This window comes from Sapajus apella, unplaced genomic scaffold (assembly GCF_009761245.1).
Source record: "Sapajus apella isolate SASKATOON/1434 unplaced genomic scaffold, GSC_monkey_1.0 scaffold4, whole genome shotgun sequence".
NCBI lineage: Eukaryota > Metazoa > Chordata > Mammalia > Primates > Cebidae > Sapajus > Sapajus apella.
In genome coordinates, this window is record NW_022436944.1 from 10,163,660 (window position 1) to 10,182,528 (window position 18,869).

General features: G+C 36.6%; 2 protein-coding genes across 2 annotated transcripts in view; one reads left to right on the forward strand and one right to left on the reverse strand.

The window, feature by feature from the left end:
* Positions 1 to 18,869, reverse strand: part of GFM1 (G elongation factor mitochondrial 1) — a 44,388-nt gene that overhangs the window by 12,864 nt on the left and 12,655 nt on the right. The window contains exons 10-13 of the mRNA XM_032262323.1: positions 17,979 to 18,080; positions 16,203 to 16,259; positions 13,833 to 13,970; positions 12,944 to 13,026 (exon numbers count right to left, since the gene is read on the reverse strand). Coding sequence (XP_032118214.1) covers positions 12,944 to 13,026; positions 13,833 to 13,970; positions 16,203 to 16,259; positions 17,979 to 18,080 — 380 coding nt within the window. The remainder of the gene's footprint in view (positions 1 to 12,943; positions 13,027 to 13,832; positions 13,971 to 16,202; positions 16,260 to 17,978; positions 18,081 to 18,869) is intronic.
* Positions 6,460 to 12,916, forward strand: LXN (latexin). Its single transcript, XM_032262336.1, has 6 exons — positions 6,460 to 7,033; positions 8,353 to 8,415; positions 9,774 to 9,951; positions 10,226 to 10,362; positions 12,247 to 12,309; positions 12,577 to 12,916. The coding sequence occupies exons 1-6, from the start codon at positions 6,905 to 6,907 to the stop codon at positions 12,673 to 12,675; spliced, it is 669 nt and encodes a 222-aa protein (XP_032118227.1). The 5' UTR covers positions 6,460 to 6,904; the 3' UTR covers positions 12,676 to 12,916.

An 18,869-nucleotide genomic window follows, 5' to 3' on the forward strand; every position in this document is an offset into this window, starting at 1 on the left:
AAGGTCACATATTTTATTTCTCACTACTGGTAGTAACACAGGAGATGTAAACTAGCAATTTGTGAAACTTAAAATTTCATCATCAGCAAAAAGTTCTTTCTGAGTTATCAGAATGTACTCAGCCACTTTCCTGGACACTATCAAAGGAGGACCTATCCAAAAAAACACACATACACAATGACAGCTTAAGAGGCTGGCTCACAGATAAATGACTCGTCAAAAAGAAAAAAAAAAAAAATAAGAGAAAAAAGTTCTTCCAACTTCTTAGAAAAAGCCTTAAGAGGAGAACTAACCATTTCATCCTTTAGTTACTTTATAGTTGGTTGGCTAATGTAACTAGAAAAGATGAGAAATGCTGTATTGCTTACTATTAATTTTTTTAAAAGCTACTTAGTCTAAAGAAACACTGTATTTATAAATAAAACAGTTTATGAGGAAGATAGTACACTACAAATACATTTTTTTGTTCATTTTCTTTTTCTTTTCTTTTTTTTGAGACAGAGTCTCGCTCTGTCACCAGGCGCCAGGCTGAAGTGCAGTGGTGCAATCTTGGCTCACTGCAACCTCTGCCTCCCAGTTTCAAGCAATTCTCCTGCTTCAGCCTCCCGAGTGGCTGGGACTACATGCGTGTGCCACCACACCCAGCTAATTTTTGTGTTTTTAGTAGAGACGGGGTTTCGCCATGTCGGCCAGGATTGTCTCGATCTCTTGACCTTGTGATCCTCCTGCCTCAGCCTCCCAAAGTGCTGAAATTACAGGCGTGAGTCACCACTCCCGGCTTCATTTTCTTTTTCAAAGCATCACAACATACAGGCATCTTTCGGAGGTTCGGTGGGGTTCAGTAACAGACCACTGCAATGAAGCTAATTATTGCAATAAAGCAAGTCACACAAATTGTTTTCCTAGTGCTTATAAAAACTATATGTTTACACAATACTATATTATATTAAATATGCAATTGCATTATGTCTGCAAAAAAACCCCACCATTCACACCTTAGTTTAAAAATACTTTATTGCTAAAAAATGCTAACAATCATCTGAGCTAAGTATCAGAATTAGAAGTGGAGACTGAAAGTCTAGGAGCCTACAGGCTCTTACCTTGATGCTGATGGCTATTGACTGAGCAGGGTGGGGGCTGCTGAAGGTTGAGGTGGCTGTGGCAATTTCTTTTAAAATGTTTTTTTAGAGATGGGTCTCACTTATGTTGCCCAGGACTGGTCTCAAACTCCTGGCCTCAAGTGATCTTCCTGCCTCAGCCTCCCACGTAGCTGGAATTAAAGGTGTGAACCACTTCACCCAGTCACATGACAATTTCTGACAATTTCTTAAGATAACAATGAAGTCTGCCACATCGATTGAATTTCCTTTTCATAAGACTTCTCTGTAGCATGTGATGCTGTTTGATATCATTATACCCATAGCAGAACTTCTGTCAAAACTGGAGTCAATCCTCTCAAACCCTGCCACTGCTTTATCAACCAGGTTTACCCTTTGCTGTTATTTTAACAATGTTCACAGTGTCTCAACAGCAGTAGATCCCATCTCAAGAAACTACTTTCTTTGCTCATCCATAGAAGAAAGCAACTCCTCATCTGTTCAAGTTTGAACATGAAATTGTAGGACTTCAGTCACATCTTCAGGCTCTACTTCTAATTCTAGTTCTCCAAGTATTTCTAATACATTCACTGTTACTTCGTCCGCTAAAGTCTTAAACCACCCACAATCATCCATGTGGGTTGAAATCAGCTTCTTCCAAACTCCTGGTAATGTTGTTATTTTGACTTCCTCCCATGAATCATAAATGTTCTTAATGGCATCTAGAATGGTGAACTCATTCCAGAAGGTTTTCAATTTACTTTGCCCAGATCCATCAGAGGAATCAACCTATGGCAGCCACAGCCTTTAAAAATGTATTTCTTAAATAATAAGACTTGAAAGTCAAAATTACTCTTTGATCCAGGTGCTGCAGGATGAATGTTGTATTAGCAGGCATGGAAACAACATTAATCTCTTTGTACATCTCCATCAGAGCTCTTGTGTGACAGGTGAATTGTCAATGAGCAGTAATCTTTTGAAAGAATCTTTTTTTTTTTTTTTTCTGAGCAATAGGTCTCAACACTGGGTTTTAAATATTCCATAAGCCATGCTGTATGTAAACAGATGTGCTGTTATCCAGGCTTTCTTATTCCATTTACAGAACACAGACAGAGTAGATTCAACATAATTATTACGGGCCGTAGGATTTCGACAATGGGAAAGGAGCACTGTCTTCAAACTTAGTCACCAGTTGCATTAGCTCCTAACAAGAGAGTCACAGTCTGTCCTTTGAAGATTTGAAGCCAGGCACTGATTTATCTCCAGCTATGAAAGTCATAGATGGCCTCTTCTTCCAACAGAAGGATGTCTCAACTACACTGAAAATCTCGTTTGGTCAGGTGCACTGTCTCACACCTGTAATCCCAGCACTTGGGGAGGCCAACACAGGTGGATCACGAGGTCAGGAGTTCGAGATCAGCCTGATCAACATAGTAAAACCCTCTCTCTTCTAAAAATACAAAGATTAGCCAGGCATGGTGGTGGGTGCCTGTAATCCCAGCTACTCAGGAGGCTGAGGCAGGGAAATTGCTTGAACCCAGGAGGTGGAGGATGCTGTGAGCTGAGATCACGCCACTGCACTCCAGCCTTGGTGACTAAGTGAGACTCCATCTCAAAAAAGAAAAAAAAAAAAAAAAAAAAAAAGAAATCTGTTTGTTGTTTTGTGTAGCCAACATCAGCAACGATCTTAGGAAATCTATTGAATCACCTGCTGCAGCTTCCACATCAGCACTTCACCTTTCATTTTTATGTTACGGAGAAGGCTTCCTTCCTTAAACCTCATGAACCAACACCTGCTAGCTTCAAACTTTTCTTCTGTAATTTTCTCACCTCTATCAGCCTTAGACACTTGCTCTGGATTAAGCTTTGACAAAGACAGAGAGAGAGAATGTGCAAGCACAACCAGTAGGTAGAGCTGTCAGAACACATACAATTTTATGGATGAAGCTTGCTATTTTATATAGGCAGATTTCGAGGCACCTCAAAATAAATTACAATAACATCAGAGATCACTGATTACAGATCACCACAACAGATATAATAATAATGAAAAAGGTGTGAAATATTCCAAGAATCACCAAAATGTGGCATAGAGTTGTGAAATGAGAATATGCTCTTAGAAAAATGGAGCTGAGGCCGGGAGTGGTGGCTCATGCCTATAATCCCAGCACTTTAGAAGGCCAAGGCAGGCAGATCACCTGAGGTCAGGAGTTCAAGACCAGTCTGGGCAACATGGTGAAACCTTGTCACTACTAAAAACACAAATATTAGCTGGGCATGGTGGCGGGTGTCTGTAATCCCAGCTACTCAGGAGCCTGAGGCAGGAGAATTGCTTGAACTTGGAAGGTGGAGGTTGCAATGAGCTCAGATTGTGCCACTGCACTCCAGCCTGGGTGACAAGAGTGAGACTCCATCTCCAAAAAAAGAAAACAAATAAAAAAGAAAAAGAAAAATGGAGCTGATATACTTGTTCCACATGGAGTTATCACAAATCCTCAATTTGTAAAAAAAAAACAAACTATCTATGAAACACAATAAAGTGAAACAAAATGAAGTATATCTGTTTAAAAATACATAATACATAATTATGTAAAATGAAAATATAATTAAAGTCTTTATTTTAAATTTTATATTTAATGTAATATTCTGACAATTCACTTTATCAGCATATTAAATAAAACAATACATACATTACATAGAAATTACCATTCTAACAAACTAATAGTTTAAGTAGAAATTCACATTCATTATCTTGTGTCTGTGTGTGTGTGTATATATATATATTTTTCATGTTTTTCTGTAGTTATTATACCACGTATATTCTTATTCTTATTAATCACCACTTTTAACCAAAGTAGTCAACTTCTGCTTTCCCAAAGGGAAAATCAGAAGACAGAAAACCAAGAAATGTCCAGCTAAAATGTTTCTTTGAGACAGGGTCTGGTTCTTTCACCCAGGCTGGAGTGCAATGGTACAATCTCAGCTCACTGCAACCTCTTCCTCCTGGGCCCAAGTGATCCTCCCATGTCAGCCTCCTGAGTAGCTGGAACTACAGGCACATACCAGCACATCTAGCTAATTTTTGTAGTTTTTGTAGAGACAGGGCTTCGCCATGTTGCTCAGGCTAGTCTCAACCTCCTGGGCTCAAGCAGTCTTCCCACCTCAGCCTTGCAAAGTGCTAGGATTACAGGTGTGAGCCACTGCACCTGGTTAGCTAAATTTTTATAAACACAAATTTTAGATTACTTCTATAATTTTAAGGTGGCAAAACAACATATATGTAACAACCAAAGTATATGCACATTCTGTTAATTCATAGCCAATTTTATGATGTATAAGAAAAAAGGTAAATTGAAACTATCTTTAGCAACCAAAGTTCTGTATCATGTATTAGTTAGAAATTGTCCAATTATCCCAGGACTAAATTTAACATTATGTAAGGGCTTGAAAGTTACTGAAGATCTAAAAAATTATAATTTTAGTTAACACATTTGGTTTTTATAATTAATAGTAGCATAATAATTTTATAAGGTCCAAACCCCTTTATATTTTGCAATCTTAAACAACTGATCAAATTAGTAACTTATTTGGCCCATTAGATCAATATATAAAATTTAGAAAGTTTAGATTATGAGAAGATACAATTTAGTTTTATATAAACTTGAATATTTTATCAGCATTAATTTTATATAATAAAACCTGGAAGAAAACATATAATCAATTTTAAATACATATTAATTTGTTTTGACTCACCCAAATTCATCTATTAATCAGAAATACTTTATACATTTTTAAAAATATAATTTATGAACTTTATATTCACAATCATCAAATCATATTTAAGAGCTCCTCTTTTATCTTGAAAACTTGCTTCTTATAAGCATAATGACAAAGGCTATTTAAGTTCATTTGGCCACATTTTTTTAAAGCCCAATAGTGATTTTTTTTCTTAGACATTTTTTTGGCTGTTTATTTGGACTAGATATTCCTGGATTGCACATATGATGGCAGAATGACTTAGTCTCATGAATCATCTTTCAAATGTTTAACGGAAGAAAAAGAGAGACAGGAAAAAGGTGAGCTAAAGCCAGTTTTAGACAAATATATTATCACTGTAAAATGCTAATTATCTTTCCTCTTCAAGGAGAGAGGAAAAAGCTTAAATATAAGCCATGTGATTAATAAAAAGCCTTGAAGTATGGAAATAAAATAGGGGCAGTCATCTACTTAAAATGATCTTAGATAAATAAGACAATTACTATTCTCCAAAAGTCTTGTTTTTTGATTTCTGGTGTTGTTCTTCTGAAGTACATTTGAAATGAACAGTCTCCTTTATGTCAAAGTTCCCCACATTTCACCAATTCTTTGGTAAATTTATCTCAGGAGACAGTGTAAGTTCATATCTGACAACCCCATGAAAAACTGGCTGCTATTTTGTAATTGCAAAAATGTTGCTATGGGTGGGTCAGGGTTTGCTGACGTAAGAAATGTGGAGAGACAGGGCCATGTGTAAGAGGTAGACTATATCTCCCAAAGCAAATTTCTCACACACAGACAAGACTGAGAAAAGTTTCACTGAAAAACGATACAAGATGGTAGGCAAAAAGACAGAAGATGGTATTTAAAAGCAAAGTCAATCAGAACTCCCAAATCCCACAAGACAATAAGCATGAAACTGGGGCCAAAGTCCAAAATCCAGACTTACTGCAAAATCTACATAATCAGAAAGAGAGAAACCTCAAGAGTCTCGGGTGTATGCATTCCTACCAAGTTAATGGTCCCAATCCAGGCAGCAAAGACTTTGGCCAAACCTTGGTAGAATCTCCAAGGTATTCGAGCCCAATTAACCTAAGACCACCGAGGATAAACCTGTACTTCTACAAAGTCAGGTTTACAGGCCCATTTCAATGAGAGAGACCACAGACCAGAGACAATGTTTTGTATAAGTTCAGTTTTTAACTATATCTTAGCCCTTTATGTAAAATATTCAAAATGACTCAAGTTGGAAGCATAGTGTTACACCAAAACTTCATCCTTTTAAGATCAGTAAAGAAGAAGGGTACAGGTGCATTTTTTCATTTCTCCTGATCCAAATTACATAATCCCTCAATTTAATATCATAGTTTGCAGATTCTCATACTTTGATTTGGGCAGAACTGGTCCAAAACCACAAAAAGCTGAGAATAAGCAAGCCCCTTCCTGAACTCTCATAAGAGAACGGTAAATGAAGGAATCTTCATTTCCTGGAGGTACTCATACCTGGAGTACCTGTGCACCTTGCCCTGTCAGGGACACTGCGTGCAGTGTATAAGGAAGTTGTGCTCCAGTATGCAAGGGAAGCAACCAGGCTTTCTCTCCATGGACGGGAAATTGGAGGGCTCAGAGATGTCCTATATAAGTGAAAGCCAGAAAGCCCCACCCTGCACTTCTATAAAGGTCACTGAAACAAAAGATGCAATCCCAGAGAACCTAGCCCACTGACTCCTTCCCCACACCTCCACCCGCAGGTGCCAGACGGCAGGCTGGCCTCTGCTCCAGTAGGAAGCAGCTGGCCAAGTAAGGAAGGCGGCTGCCGCCAGTGGCGGGGCGGGGCCACCGTGGCAGCCAGCCCAAGGCGCTGGGACGCAGGGAGCTTGAGCCCAAATAGGAGCTTCCGGAGTCGGAGAGCAGTAACGAGGAAAACAGGGACGGAAGAACCTCGCGACTTTTCTGCCTGGGCAACTGTACCCAGCAGCAAGCAGGACGGGCGGTGCTCTGGTACCGTTAACCCTGAATAGCCCAAGCCCTGTGGTCACCGCTCATCAAGAATGGAAATCCCGCCGACCAACTACCCAGCCTCCAGGGCGGCCTCAGTGGCGCAGAACTACATCAACTACCAGCAGGGGACCCCCCACAGGGTGTTTCAGGTGCAGAAGGTCAAACAAGCCAGCATGGAGGTAAGTTTATCAGGGAGGGGCGGGCAGCGGGGACTCCAGGATTGCGCTCCCTCCACTCACCCAACGTCTCAGCCTCTGTGTGCAGACAATCCGTGCCACCCCCTACCCATCTTCTGTTTTAGGACACACTGCTGGCATCTGGTCTTGAGATATTAATGTTTCTGGGGGACTGTCTATAATCCAGTCTCTGGAGACAGCCCTGTACTGTTTTCATCTTGAGGGAGACAAAGTTTTTACGCACACAATTGCAAAATGGGAAAACCCTCTAAGTAAGGGTCAGCACTTTCCTTAAGTGTAGGAACCATTCAAAAGAATCCTAAGGCTGCCCGGTTTCTCATCTGCTACTCTGACCTGGACCAACAAAAGCTGCGATCTTCCAAACGACTATTGCCTAAGGTTTAAGACAAATCCCTATTAGACCCTTTGACCAAAATGAAGGGGGAAACAAACTGCAAGAGAAAGTGAGATGAAAGTCAAGAATAAAAGGACTGTGCCCTGATGCTGGCCTTTAGCCACCCAAAGGCCACTACCACATGACTGCCTTAAATGATGTGCACACTCTGCTAAAGGCTTGAATTAAATGCTTAAGTCCTCAGCAATCACTAAAGAAGTTTGTTTTCATTTTAATAAAATCTGCTGGATTTGAGATTGTCCCTTATTTATCTAACAGAATTTTAACTAACAGTCTTTAAGAGGTGACGGAGGGTAGATCTTATTTTAAAACTGTACCAGATAACATAATTAGGTATAAATTTTCAATCTGTATCTTGATTTAAAAGTGAAATACTTATTTCTTAGTCTTATAAAATTTGTTAATCATTTTGCAGTTCTGCTAATATACAAGTAAAAACAATACTTAAGTGTATTAAGTCTCCAATTGCTTTGCAGTAATCTACCTCAAAATGAAATTCACATTCACTGAACACTATTTGGAGGGTACACTGAGCTTTATGAAAAATCTTCTCAAAGGTGATATTATTTGTCATCTTTAGAATTAAAAGCTGTTTCAAAATTTCTTATGTAGAGGCTTTAGAATCACAGATCCAGACGTTAAAGTCTTTTGATGATTGAAAGTTGTGCCCAATTTATACGTATGCTTTTATCCTACCCTTTTGATTTCATCCAAAATAAACTTGATAGGGGACTTGCTAAATTAGATGTTACATTCATGGTGACATGCCTTTTACAAGACCTGAGGCTTTCACCATGACCCATCAGCCAGCCCCTCCAACCAAATGAGATGGATGCTTCTAATAACGCAAGTATATGACTTGTTGTTATAATATTTTCTTGTCTCCATTACATTTTCTTAATTTTAGGATATTCCAGGAAGAGGACATAAGTATCACCTTAAATTTGCTATTGAAGAAATTATACAAAAAGTAAGTAAAATGTTTTTTGTTTTTGTTTTTTTCTTTGAGACAGGGTCTCACTCTGTCAGTGAGGCTGGACTACAGTGGCGGGAACATGGCTCACTGCAGCCTCAATTTCCCAGGCTCAGGCCATCCCCCCACCTCAGCCTCCCCAAGTAGCTGGGACCGCAGGTGCATGCCACCACACCTGGCTTATCTTTGTGATCCTCCTGGCTCTGCCTCTCAAAGTGCTAGGATTACAGGCATGAGCTACCATGCCCAGCCAAATGTTTTTATTAAATCAACTTTGATTCTAAATATTCCAGATCATCTTTGCTGATCACACCCTTACGTAAGACTGATTAGTTTTACCTCTTTTAAAAAAGTTACTGTGAAATCTCTGCCTCTAAAAAATATTGACCATACGGGCAAAGTTTACAGGGATCAGTTCTTTACAATCTTTGGGTATTCCTGAATATATGAATTATTTCTATCAAACTATATGGAAAAAGACTATATACTTAAGTTCAAATGAATTTCCTTAAGAAGTTACATCCTCATAGGGCAGTCTGAACTTATGCCTAATATAAATAAGTGAAGTAATTTACTCCCCAGTCAATCACTTTCTTATGTCTGCTTTTCTCATTCTATTTTTCATTGGGTTTTTAGAGAAAGAAAGTGCCCTTAGATATTCACAAGCAACAGAATGCCAGCTGATACCAACATTCAGATAAAGATCTTTCAGTAATGGGGAAGGGAAATTTTTAAAGATTATACAACTGTCCAATTATTAATAAGACAAACTTAAAAGAAAGGAACTGCAGTCTGTACCATAGCCATCCTGAAATTTTAAAAAGCCTGCCTTTCTGTTGAGCATAATTCATAAGGAGATTCACTAAAAGACATCTAAGCTGCTAGACAGCCATCTTTACAAAGCATAACCCAATGCTATAATCTTCTAATTTTACATCCAGATACAGACTGCTGCATCTGCATTTGAAAAAAAAAATGTTATTTCGGAGCAAGGAGTAAGACTAATGAAAAAACTTTAAAAGTAACCAGAGTCTTGGATTGGTATTATAAAGTCAGACTAAAATCTGGCCTTGCAAATGAATACCCCATTAATACTGAAATATATTAACAGTTTTAAGACTAGAATTTACAAGATTATGACACCTTATCATTTATAAAGTAAGTTATCTGTTTTAGGGTATTCACGTAACTCTAGAATATTAGTAGGCCAGGCCCAATTAGGTATCTCTGAAAACAAGCACTCTGAAGTCTAGTCTAAACAACACCATTAGGGCCCTATGCTTTAAATCATATCTCAAAGTTGATAATAATGAATAGCCTTCTATATATAAGGATCTTTCACTAAATTTCAACAGCAAGTTATGGTGAACTGCACAGCTGAAGTACTTTACCCTTCAATGGGACAAGAAACTGTACCAGAAGTCAACTTCACATTTGAAGGAGAAACTGGAAAGAACCCAGATGAAGAAGACAACACATTTTATCAAAGACTCAAGTCCATGAAGGAACCGCTAGAAGCACAAAATATTCCAGGTATATAAATATGATGAAAACCATTTGTTCCAGCCTTAAAATCAATCTCAATTGTCTAAAATAGTTAGTTGCTATGTTAGAAACACACAGGCTTTTGCAAAAATATTCATTTCTAATCTAATCCAACAAAAGGGGCCTCAGAAATTTTACAGATCCATAGCTTAATTATTTTCTGAACACAACTGAAGGAAACTACGACATGATTTAGAATTTAGATTGTTTTAAGAGGTTAATACCATATATATAATTATCATATAAACGTTTTCCCCACCAGACAATTTTGGAAATGTACCTCCAGAAATGATGCTCGTTCTACATTTAGCCTGGGTTGCCTGTGGTTATGTAATATGGCAAAATTCTACTGAAGACACATGGTATAAGATGGTAAAAATTCGAACTGTCAAGCAAGTGGTAAGTAGTCTCTATAAAATACACTATTAATGGGGTTAACATTTATCAAAAGTATTATAATTCATAATTGGATAAATAGCATCCCTATAGTCATTTTGTAATTAATAGCAAACCTGGAATTTCAAAGGAGAGGTCAGCTGCAATCAAGATCAGAGAAGGTGAAGAATTGTAGGAAGAGTTCAAAGCAACAGTAACTGGTGTAAAAAGTTGTTTGATTTGGCTAAGAGATACAAACCACAGACCTCCTTTGCCTCAAACTTGCCTAATAACAGTGCTTGGATAATTGCATTCTCTGGGAACATGCTGACAAGGAAGCATAACAATAGCAAGGCAAAGCCAAGGATTTCAATGAAACACTTACTATTAATACGTAGTATCTAGACTGCACTTTCAAAAAGCATCATGGTAATCGTAGCTCTTAATCTTTCATGATAGTCAACATAGATTTAACTATGATACTTTACTGAAACCCTCTTACAGAACAAAAAGGTTTAGATAGTTTTATTAGTAGCAGCAAGATAAAATCCCAAGTGTTCAATATACAGCCAGGCCTGTCTATCCATGGGTTCTGTCCATGGATATAAACAACTGAAAATCAAAAATATTTGGGGGGGGGCAGAAATGGATGGTAGCATCTTTACTGAACATGCACAGATTTTTTTCCATTACTTAGTAATATAACTATTTACAGTATTATAAGTAATCTAGAGATTATTTAAAGCATATGAGAGGGTATGCATAGGTTATACGCAAATACTACACCGTTCAATGTCAGAGACTTGAGCATCTATGGATTTTGGTATCTGAGGAGAATCCTGGAACCAATCCCCCGTGGATACTAAGGGCCAATTGTAATGACTCTCCTCACCTTTCATCCGCTCTACAGAGATCCTCAGGGCCACTTTTTATGGCAGTCACAAGCAAAGCTGTGCTTTCAAAAGAGTAAAATCTTGAGCTATAATCTGACATTTAGCTTTTGTGCTCAGCTTAATACAGAGTATTTCCTTTAGCAATCTTAGTTTTGTGTTCAAATTACTATAGTCATGCCATACTGAAACTGTTTTTTCTCTACTGTGCAGTTCAGAAAAGAGCTTTAATTACACCATCACTAACTACACTGAGTACATTTTGCTATTTTCAGGTGTTTTGGTTTTTTGTGCGATGGTTGGTTTGTTTTTGAGACAGGGTCTCACTCTGTCGCCCAGGCTGGAGTGCAGTAGTGTAATCATGGCTCACTGCAGCCTCAACCTCCCAAGCTCAGATGGTCCTCCCACCTGAGCCTCCCATGTGGCTGGGACTACAGGCACACATAGCCATGCCTGTTTTTTTTGTTTTTTTCTTATAGAGACATGGCTTCATCATGTTGCCCAGGCTGGTCTTAGACTCCTAGGCTCAGGCAAGTTGCCCAACTCAGTCCCACAAAGTGCTGAGATTACAGGTGTGAGCCACTGTGCCCGGCCTTATTTCGGTTTTCAAAAAAATAATTTCTATTATAAAATTGGATTCTTTCAATGTAAACTATAGTTTATCCCTTAAATTATGCTTTTCTGTACAATGGAAACACAAAGTGTTCTTAAATAATAAGCTACACATGGTAATTCTCTTAAGTAGCTACCACAACTTGGAAACTAAAAACAGGTAAACATTTTTGGGGGGAACAAACATAAAAATCATGATTTTAAAATGCATCTGAAAGACCACTTTATTTAGTGTAAGAAAATAGATTTTCTGTCACATTAAATTGAATTATAATGTTCAATTTTTATTTTTACCTAAATGGAAATAAAATATTCATCTACTAATCAAAGATGATTTTCAAAATTAAATGTAATTTTTGCCAATGATATTAAGTTTTAAACAAGGCGTTTTTATTTTTTGTCACAGCAAAGAAATGATGACTTTATTGAATTAGATTATACCATTCTACTTCATGATATAGCATCTCAGGTAAAGTATAATTTACCTTTTTTGATACCATTCTGAAAACTGAGACTTCCTCGTATAGTCACAGTATGCTTTATTAATTTTAACTCTAAATCACAATTCACATAAATCCAGATAGGCACCATATTTAAGTATATCATAGTTGCAGCAATTTAACAAAAGTACTACTCTTTGTGAAGACTGTTTTGTCTCTAACAAAATATAAACCCAAATACGTTTTCCTCAATGTTTTCTGAATTTTATTATAGCATTAATTTTCTTCAATTGCAGGAGATTATTCCCTGGCAAATGCAAGTTCTCTGGCATCCACAATATGGCACTAAAGTAAAACATAATAGCCGTCTGCCAAAGGAAGTACAACTGGAATAAACAAAATCTTTAACACTGGGAGGAAGTGTAAGCATGCCTATTAATGATGTGTATGCCAATTTTATTGGCATGTAGCTTATAAAGCCAAATTATCCCAAAGTGTCACTTTATATAAATGTCTTGATTGTAATATAGAACTGTATAGATTCCATAATACAAAGTATCACTATTTAAAAATGTCTTTATAACAGTCATAGTGGTATGTATATCCAATAATAAAAAGACTTCAATTTCAGCCTCATAATGTTTAATTACAATGCATACTTACGGGACAGGGGCAGTAATGGTCTCTCGAAAGGCAACTTTTGGCTTTCCTGTGATACAAGGACAGCCATATTCTCTTTCCAGTCTCTAAAAAGAGTGGGGAAATTATTATTTAAATTTAAAAAAATAAACTGAAAGAAAAACCCCCAAGCATCTTGTATATCTTAGTAGCATTCATTTAAATACACTAGATAAATAAGTTTCAAATCATTTTAGTATCTTACAAGGATTAGGTATGTGATGCTTAATACAAACTGCTTTTACAGATATTATATAAATGAATTCTAAATTACAATGGTAAATTTATATTTACCCCCAATTAATCCACCCACTAACACTTCACCATTGTTCCATATTATTACAAATTTACTGGAATAATACATAAATCTGTTGTCAGGATTTTCTGTCTCAACTTCAGAGATGTGAGCTCACCAAAATTTCTAATCTTTGGTTTTTACTTATATATCAATACATACAAGACCTTTCCTGGGAAGGTATAGGCCCCACCTTCCCTTTCTTTTATCCATATTATAATAATCTTCAAGTACTGACTTGAGAAGAAATGGCCTGAAGAGTTGGTACAACCACAGGCTGTCTCCCTAAGGCTTGGACCAGGATTTACTAATGATCTGGAGATGGACTGATATTCTTGTTGCAAATTCCGAGACTTGATTCTAGCAGTCCAGAACGTTTGCCAAATAAAAAGATTTAGAGATCAAAAATAATTATTTTACAACACATAGTAAAGGAAGCAGTTGACCACATCTGGATACAAGCCAGAGTTGAAGCATGAGGAACCACAGTTACAGACATTAGATTGAAAATTATTGACTTTTAACAAAACACAGACAGTAATAAACTGATTTCAATTTAATTTCCTTATTATTCATTACCTGAGCATAGATTTCCAGGTGTAATTCTCCCATTCCAGATACAATTGTCTCTTTGTTCTCAGTGTCAAAGTGTACTTTAAATGTGGGATCTTCTCTTGTAAACCTGCCAATACCTTTTGAAAATTTTTCCAGATCGTTCTTTAAAAGAAGAAGAAAGTCACTATTTGTTTTGCTAAGCATGATAAGCAATGGGATTTTAGAAAGAACTTTACTGAATGAAATAAAATACATTAGCAGTTAAGAAATAAAAATGATACACATCTAGTTCTACTGCACAGAATTTTCTTTCCATACCAAGATAGAAAACAAGAGTCCAAGACTTAAGTCTATGCCCTTTCCTATTACATTGACAAACTGTCCTGTGAAAATTGCCCCTAAAGCAGAAACTGGAATCTGTGTTACATTTTAGAAGTCCTATACATAATCAAAGGAATCAGCATGTTTACCAAGACACTACTGTAGATCCAAGCAAGATAGTTAAGACCAAAAAATAGGAAAATACCACAATGAGACCTACCCCTTTCAAAATAATCTGCTTAGATGTGGTATGATCCACCTTTATTCTCCTTAGTCCCCATGTGATCCCACGTGGTGAGCAGAGTAATAGCCCTCCAAAGATACCCTAGTCCTCCCAAAGCTGTCAATATGCTGCCTTTCATGGTAAAGGGGACTTTGCAAATGTAATTAAGGTTACAGACCTTGAGATGGGGAGATTGTTATCAAATATCTAGGTGGGTACAACATAATCAAGTATGCCTTTAAAAAATGGAGGGGGAAGCCAGAGGGTGGGTCAGAGGAATTCCACAAAGGAAGAAGTGGCAGGAGATATCTGAAACATGAAAGAGGCTTAACCAGCTGTTGCCAGCACTGAAGATGGAGGAAGAGGGCCACAAGCCAAGCCATTTGCTTTCTCAAATCCCAGCCACAATGCTAAAAGGCAGAATTATCCACATTTTACAGGTGAGGAAATAAGGTGCAGAGAGGTTAAGTGACTTGTTCAAGGCCACATAGCTATTGCATGGCAAAACCGGGACTGAATCACAGGTTAGCCTTTCTAGGTGTTTTGCCTTTTTCCTGCACAAGCCAAATATTCTCAACGTAGCAGAAACACCATCCCCGCCCCCACTATCAAGAATCATGGAGACTTCATTATTTGATTTAAATTAACTTACTTCAGCAAGCAGCCATCTGTAAACTTTTTAATGCATACACAACCCCAAAAACACCAAAAAACACTCTAGCTATTGAAGCATTAATTTCGCTCCATTATTGTAAATTATTCACAGTTAAATGTCTTAAATAAACTCTGAATTTAGAAATGAAGAAGCATAATACATAAACCTAAGTTTTAACCTTGCATATTTCCAAAGAGAAAAGCAAGCAATTTTAACAATGTACTTGTAACAAACTATGGCATCCTACTAAGGTTAAGATGCAAGGTTCATCTTTCCTCAAGTTTCTGAGAAAACAGAGTAATTTAATATTTCTCAATCTTCTTTTTTCTATATTAAGAAAAGGTCTGGAAAATCTCAACTTTCCTGGAAATAGATGTAGTAGTATATACACATCTGGTAGTGATATATTACACATGACAATTTATCAGAGTATGTTTTGTAATGACAAGTTCTGAATGACAAATCATAAAATGTTCACTCAATGTATGAATAAGTGAATTTTAATATACCACATTAACATGATTGTTATGAATGCGAAGGCAACTTAGGAACTAAAAAAATTATGGTTTGAGATCAGACTAAATCTCATGGCAAAGAATGAAAATGCAAAACCTAATCATGCAATTTTGGCTTTGTTAAGTGCTAATTTAAATTATATCAAACCCAAATATAAAACTATAAAGTATAAAATTATCTTTTAAAAAAATTATATTTCAAAGTGAAAAAAGTCTTGTTTACAAGCTTTCCATGCAATACTCAGACATTTATCTCATAACTAGCACAAAATCTAGAGCTATATTATAACCTATGAGTCAATTAATCAGTTCAACGTTCTAAAATACTTTATAGTGGGGTTTTACTACAACTTAAGGAGAAATGCCCCTGATTCTCCTTTTCCACTTGTTTATGATCTGAATCCAGGAAGTTACATTTACCACTCTCAAGCCAATAATCTAGTAAAGAGTTATAAAGTACAGTCAGGTGAATATTTTAGTACCCTCAATTTATTCAAATATCCTGAGGAGTTATCATTAGGAACAGACTGGTAAATTTAAAAAGAAGTTCTCAATATCAACAGAGGAAATAGAGACCATAAGACTGCTGGTTGTTACAACATATCCAGTGCATTGTAGAGATAGATGAAAAAGCTCAAGTTTTAATTGTGATATACCGAAGCTTTAAATCAAACTCCTACCTTGTTGGAAGGCCTCATTGCTATTGAAATGACAGGATCAGGAACATGAATTGATTCCTAAAATATTTTTTAAAAGAAAACAGAAGAATTCAAAAACAGACCCTTATGGGTCAGAGATAGATTAATTTTAATGTGTCACTTTACAACAGAACTAAGAACAAAGGATAAATACTAGCCAATGTCTTTAGGCTAGACAATATATATCTTGGTCTGTTTTGCATCAAATAAATAAGTATATATTAATACAACATACTAATAAATAAAGCTATCTACTTATATAAGTTCCTCCTTCCCAAAATAAAATAATTCAATGTGTTTATTTACCTGTTTAACATAATCACTACAATTAATCCAAATGCTGAGAGGTGAAATTCTTATTGCTTGGTGGCTGTTAGAATCTTCTAAGTTATTTTATTTAATCAAAATATACTACAATTACTGATAAAGGAAACACTGAAAAGGCACCAAATTCTTGATACCCATGATACCTCATTTAATCAATCACAACTCTGAAAAGCAGGTATTACCCCATTTTATGAATTAAGTCACTAAAGTCTTGGAAATAAGATAAATTGTCTAAGGGCCATTAGGCAGCAAAGGGCAACGTGAGACTCTGGCCAAGGCCTATTTGTTTCAAAGCTTTGGTAAGCACTGCCCACAACCACCAATCACTTCATGTTGCTAATGACAAGTACTTAGAGAAGGCCTTATCAATAATACTTAGAAAATATTCCTTTTATCTAGGTCTCAAACAAAAATTATACAGATTTATGTTTTTTTGTGGTATCTTAAATCAACATGTAATAATATACACATTAGAGGATATTATAGACAAAAGAACTAAACTATAAAATCATGAATTCATCATTAGATAGCAGGAAGTATTACAGTGCTCAACTGCTAGAGTTGGGTCTGTATTTATGTAAATGATCCACTACAAATTATCTGTCACCCTATGTAATCATCATACTTTTACTTGACTGAATTCATGAAAGATATCACTCTCTACCCAGGGCCTCCGTGAAAATTAAAAAAAAAAAAAAAGATATTCTCATGAACAAATGGTCATAATGTAGGAGAGTTTGCTCTCCTATAAAGGCAAAAAAGGTGAGTGAGTGAAGAGAATTCAAAGGCAGGAACTACCTGTGCATGCTCTTCTCTCAGACTCCCTCAACGATAAAAAGGGACTTCTGAGTTCCAAAGGGCAGGCTGTTATATAAGTCAGACTGTGTAGCTGCATATTGCCTTCTGAGCCTGGTTATGTTCTGTTATCCCAATCTAGTCTAAATGATACAGTCTGATCTCACAAGGGACTGAGGGAACAGTATAGTTGCTGGCTACTGAGTTAATAAGGAAGTAGCACTCCGCTGAAACTAGCTTGATGCTCGTGGTTACAATTAGAAATGTACCCTGATTGTGGAAGCAGGTCTCAGGGTGGAGGACTCAGAGCCACACTGTCCAGTTACGATCTGGTAGAGATTTCTCCTTCTTGCTAAACCTGGGAGAACTGTGGACCCTCAAAATTTTCCTTTTTACTATGGTAAAAACTTTTCCTAGTTTTTACTATGAAAAACCAGGTAAGTTAGCTTATAGAGCACTCGTCTAATTGACATTCAAAGAGCTATAACCAACATTCAAAGAGCCACAACTAACTTGATACCTGTGGTACTCAATGAAAACATCTGTGGTTGTTTCTCTGAAGTATTAAATGCACTACATAAAAACACAGACTTTTAAAATTCTAGTGGTAAGTAGCTTTGAAATTAAATGGCTTACCATAGAAAGGCCACTGTTGTCTTTGTTTGTGAATGTGTCTCCACTAGCACAGTCAATGCCAAACAATGCACAGATGTCCCCAGCATATACTTCCTCAACATCCTAAAACAAGAAATAACACAAAATGATATTTGCAAGTAATACAAATAAAGATATGGTAGCTAAAAAGTAACTGTACAGTATACACATTGTATACAAATAAGCATGGCAGAATCTCTCAGCTTGAATTCTATAGAGAATCAATTAGCTAGAACCAATACAATAATAACAATCAACAGTGCTAAGACGTATTTTTAAAAGGCCTTTATTTAAACCACATATCAATAGACAAGATTTTACTTTAATTAAACAGAAAACTCATTACTTGAAGGATCTGCAGTACTAACAACACAGTCCCTCAAAGTTCTAAAGTTATTTCTATGGAATTAAAAGGCATGTACTATACATGTTGCCACAGTTAGACAATGAGATTGTGTATGACAGAGACATACCAGGAAAACTGTAAAAGAAGTTTTGAAAACAAAGGTGGAAGAATGGAGCCCAATGTACTACTAATAATTTTAATTTCTCACAGATGCAAGCAGTCAAGAAAACACAGGAAATCTAAAAATAAAGCATTGGTGCCTCCAACCTTCCTAGTTTTTGTCCTTTTACATTGACAGTTCACTCACAACAGCTGAGACTGTGAGGAGACATGTCTTTCTTTAATGGTTACACAACTGTACAAATCTTCCAGCTCTTGGTCCATGAAACAGCTATATGATAATCACTTAGCCTGCCCCCTGCTGACTATCTCACAAAACAGCAATGCTGTCGGATTCTGAGACTGACAATTCTTCTAGAAGAAACAAAAGTTATAGCTACCAAAAAATTCGTAAGATTTTTCTTAGA

Excerpts from the sequence above, each read along its gene's own strand:
- LXN (XM_032262336.1), top strand. The coding sequence starts at position 6,905 with ATGGAAATCCCGCCGACCAACTACCCAGCCTCCAGGGCGGCCTCAGTG. Across the intron at positions 7,034-8,352 it reads TCAAACAAGCCAGCATGGAG|GATATTCCAGGAAGAGGACA; the intron begins GTAAGTTTATCA and ends TCTTAATTTTAG. Across the intron at positions 12,310-12,576 it reads TTCATGATATAGCATCTCAG|GAGATTATTCCCTGGCAAAT; the intron begins GTAAAGTATAAT and ends CTTCAATTGCAG.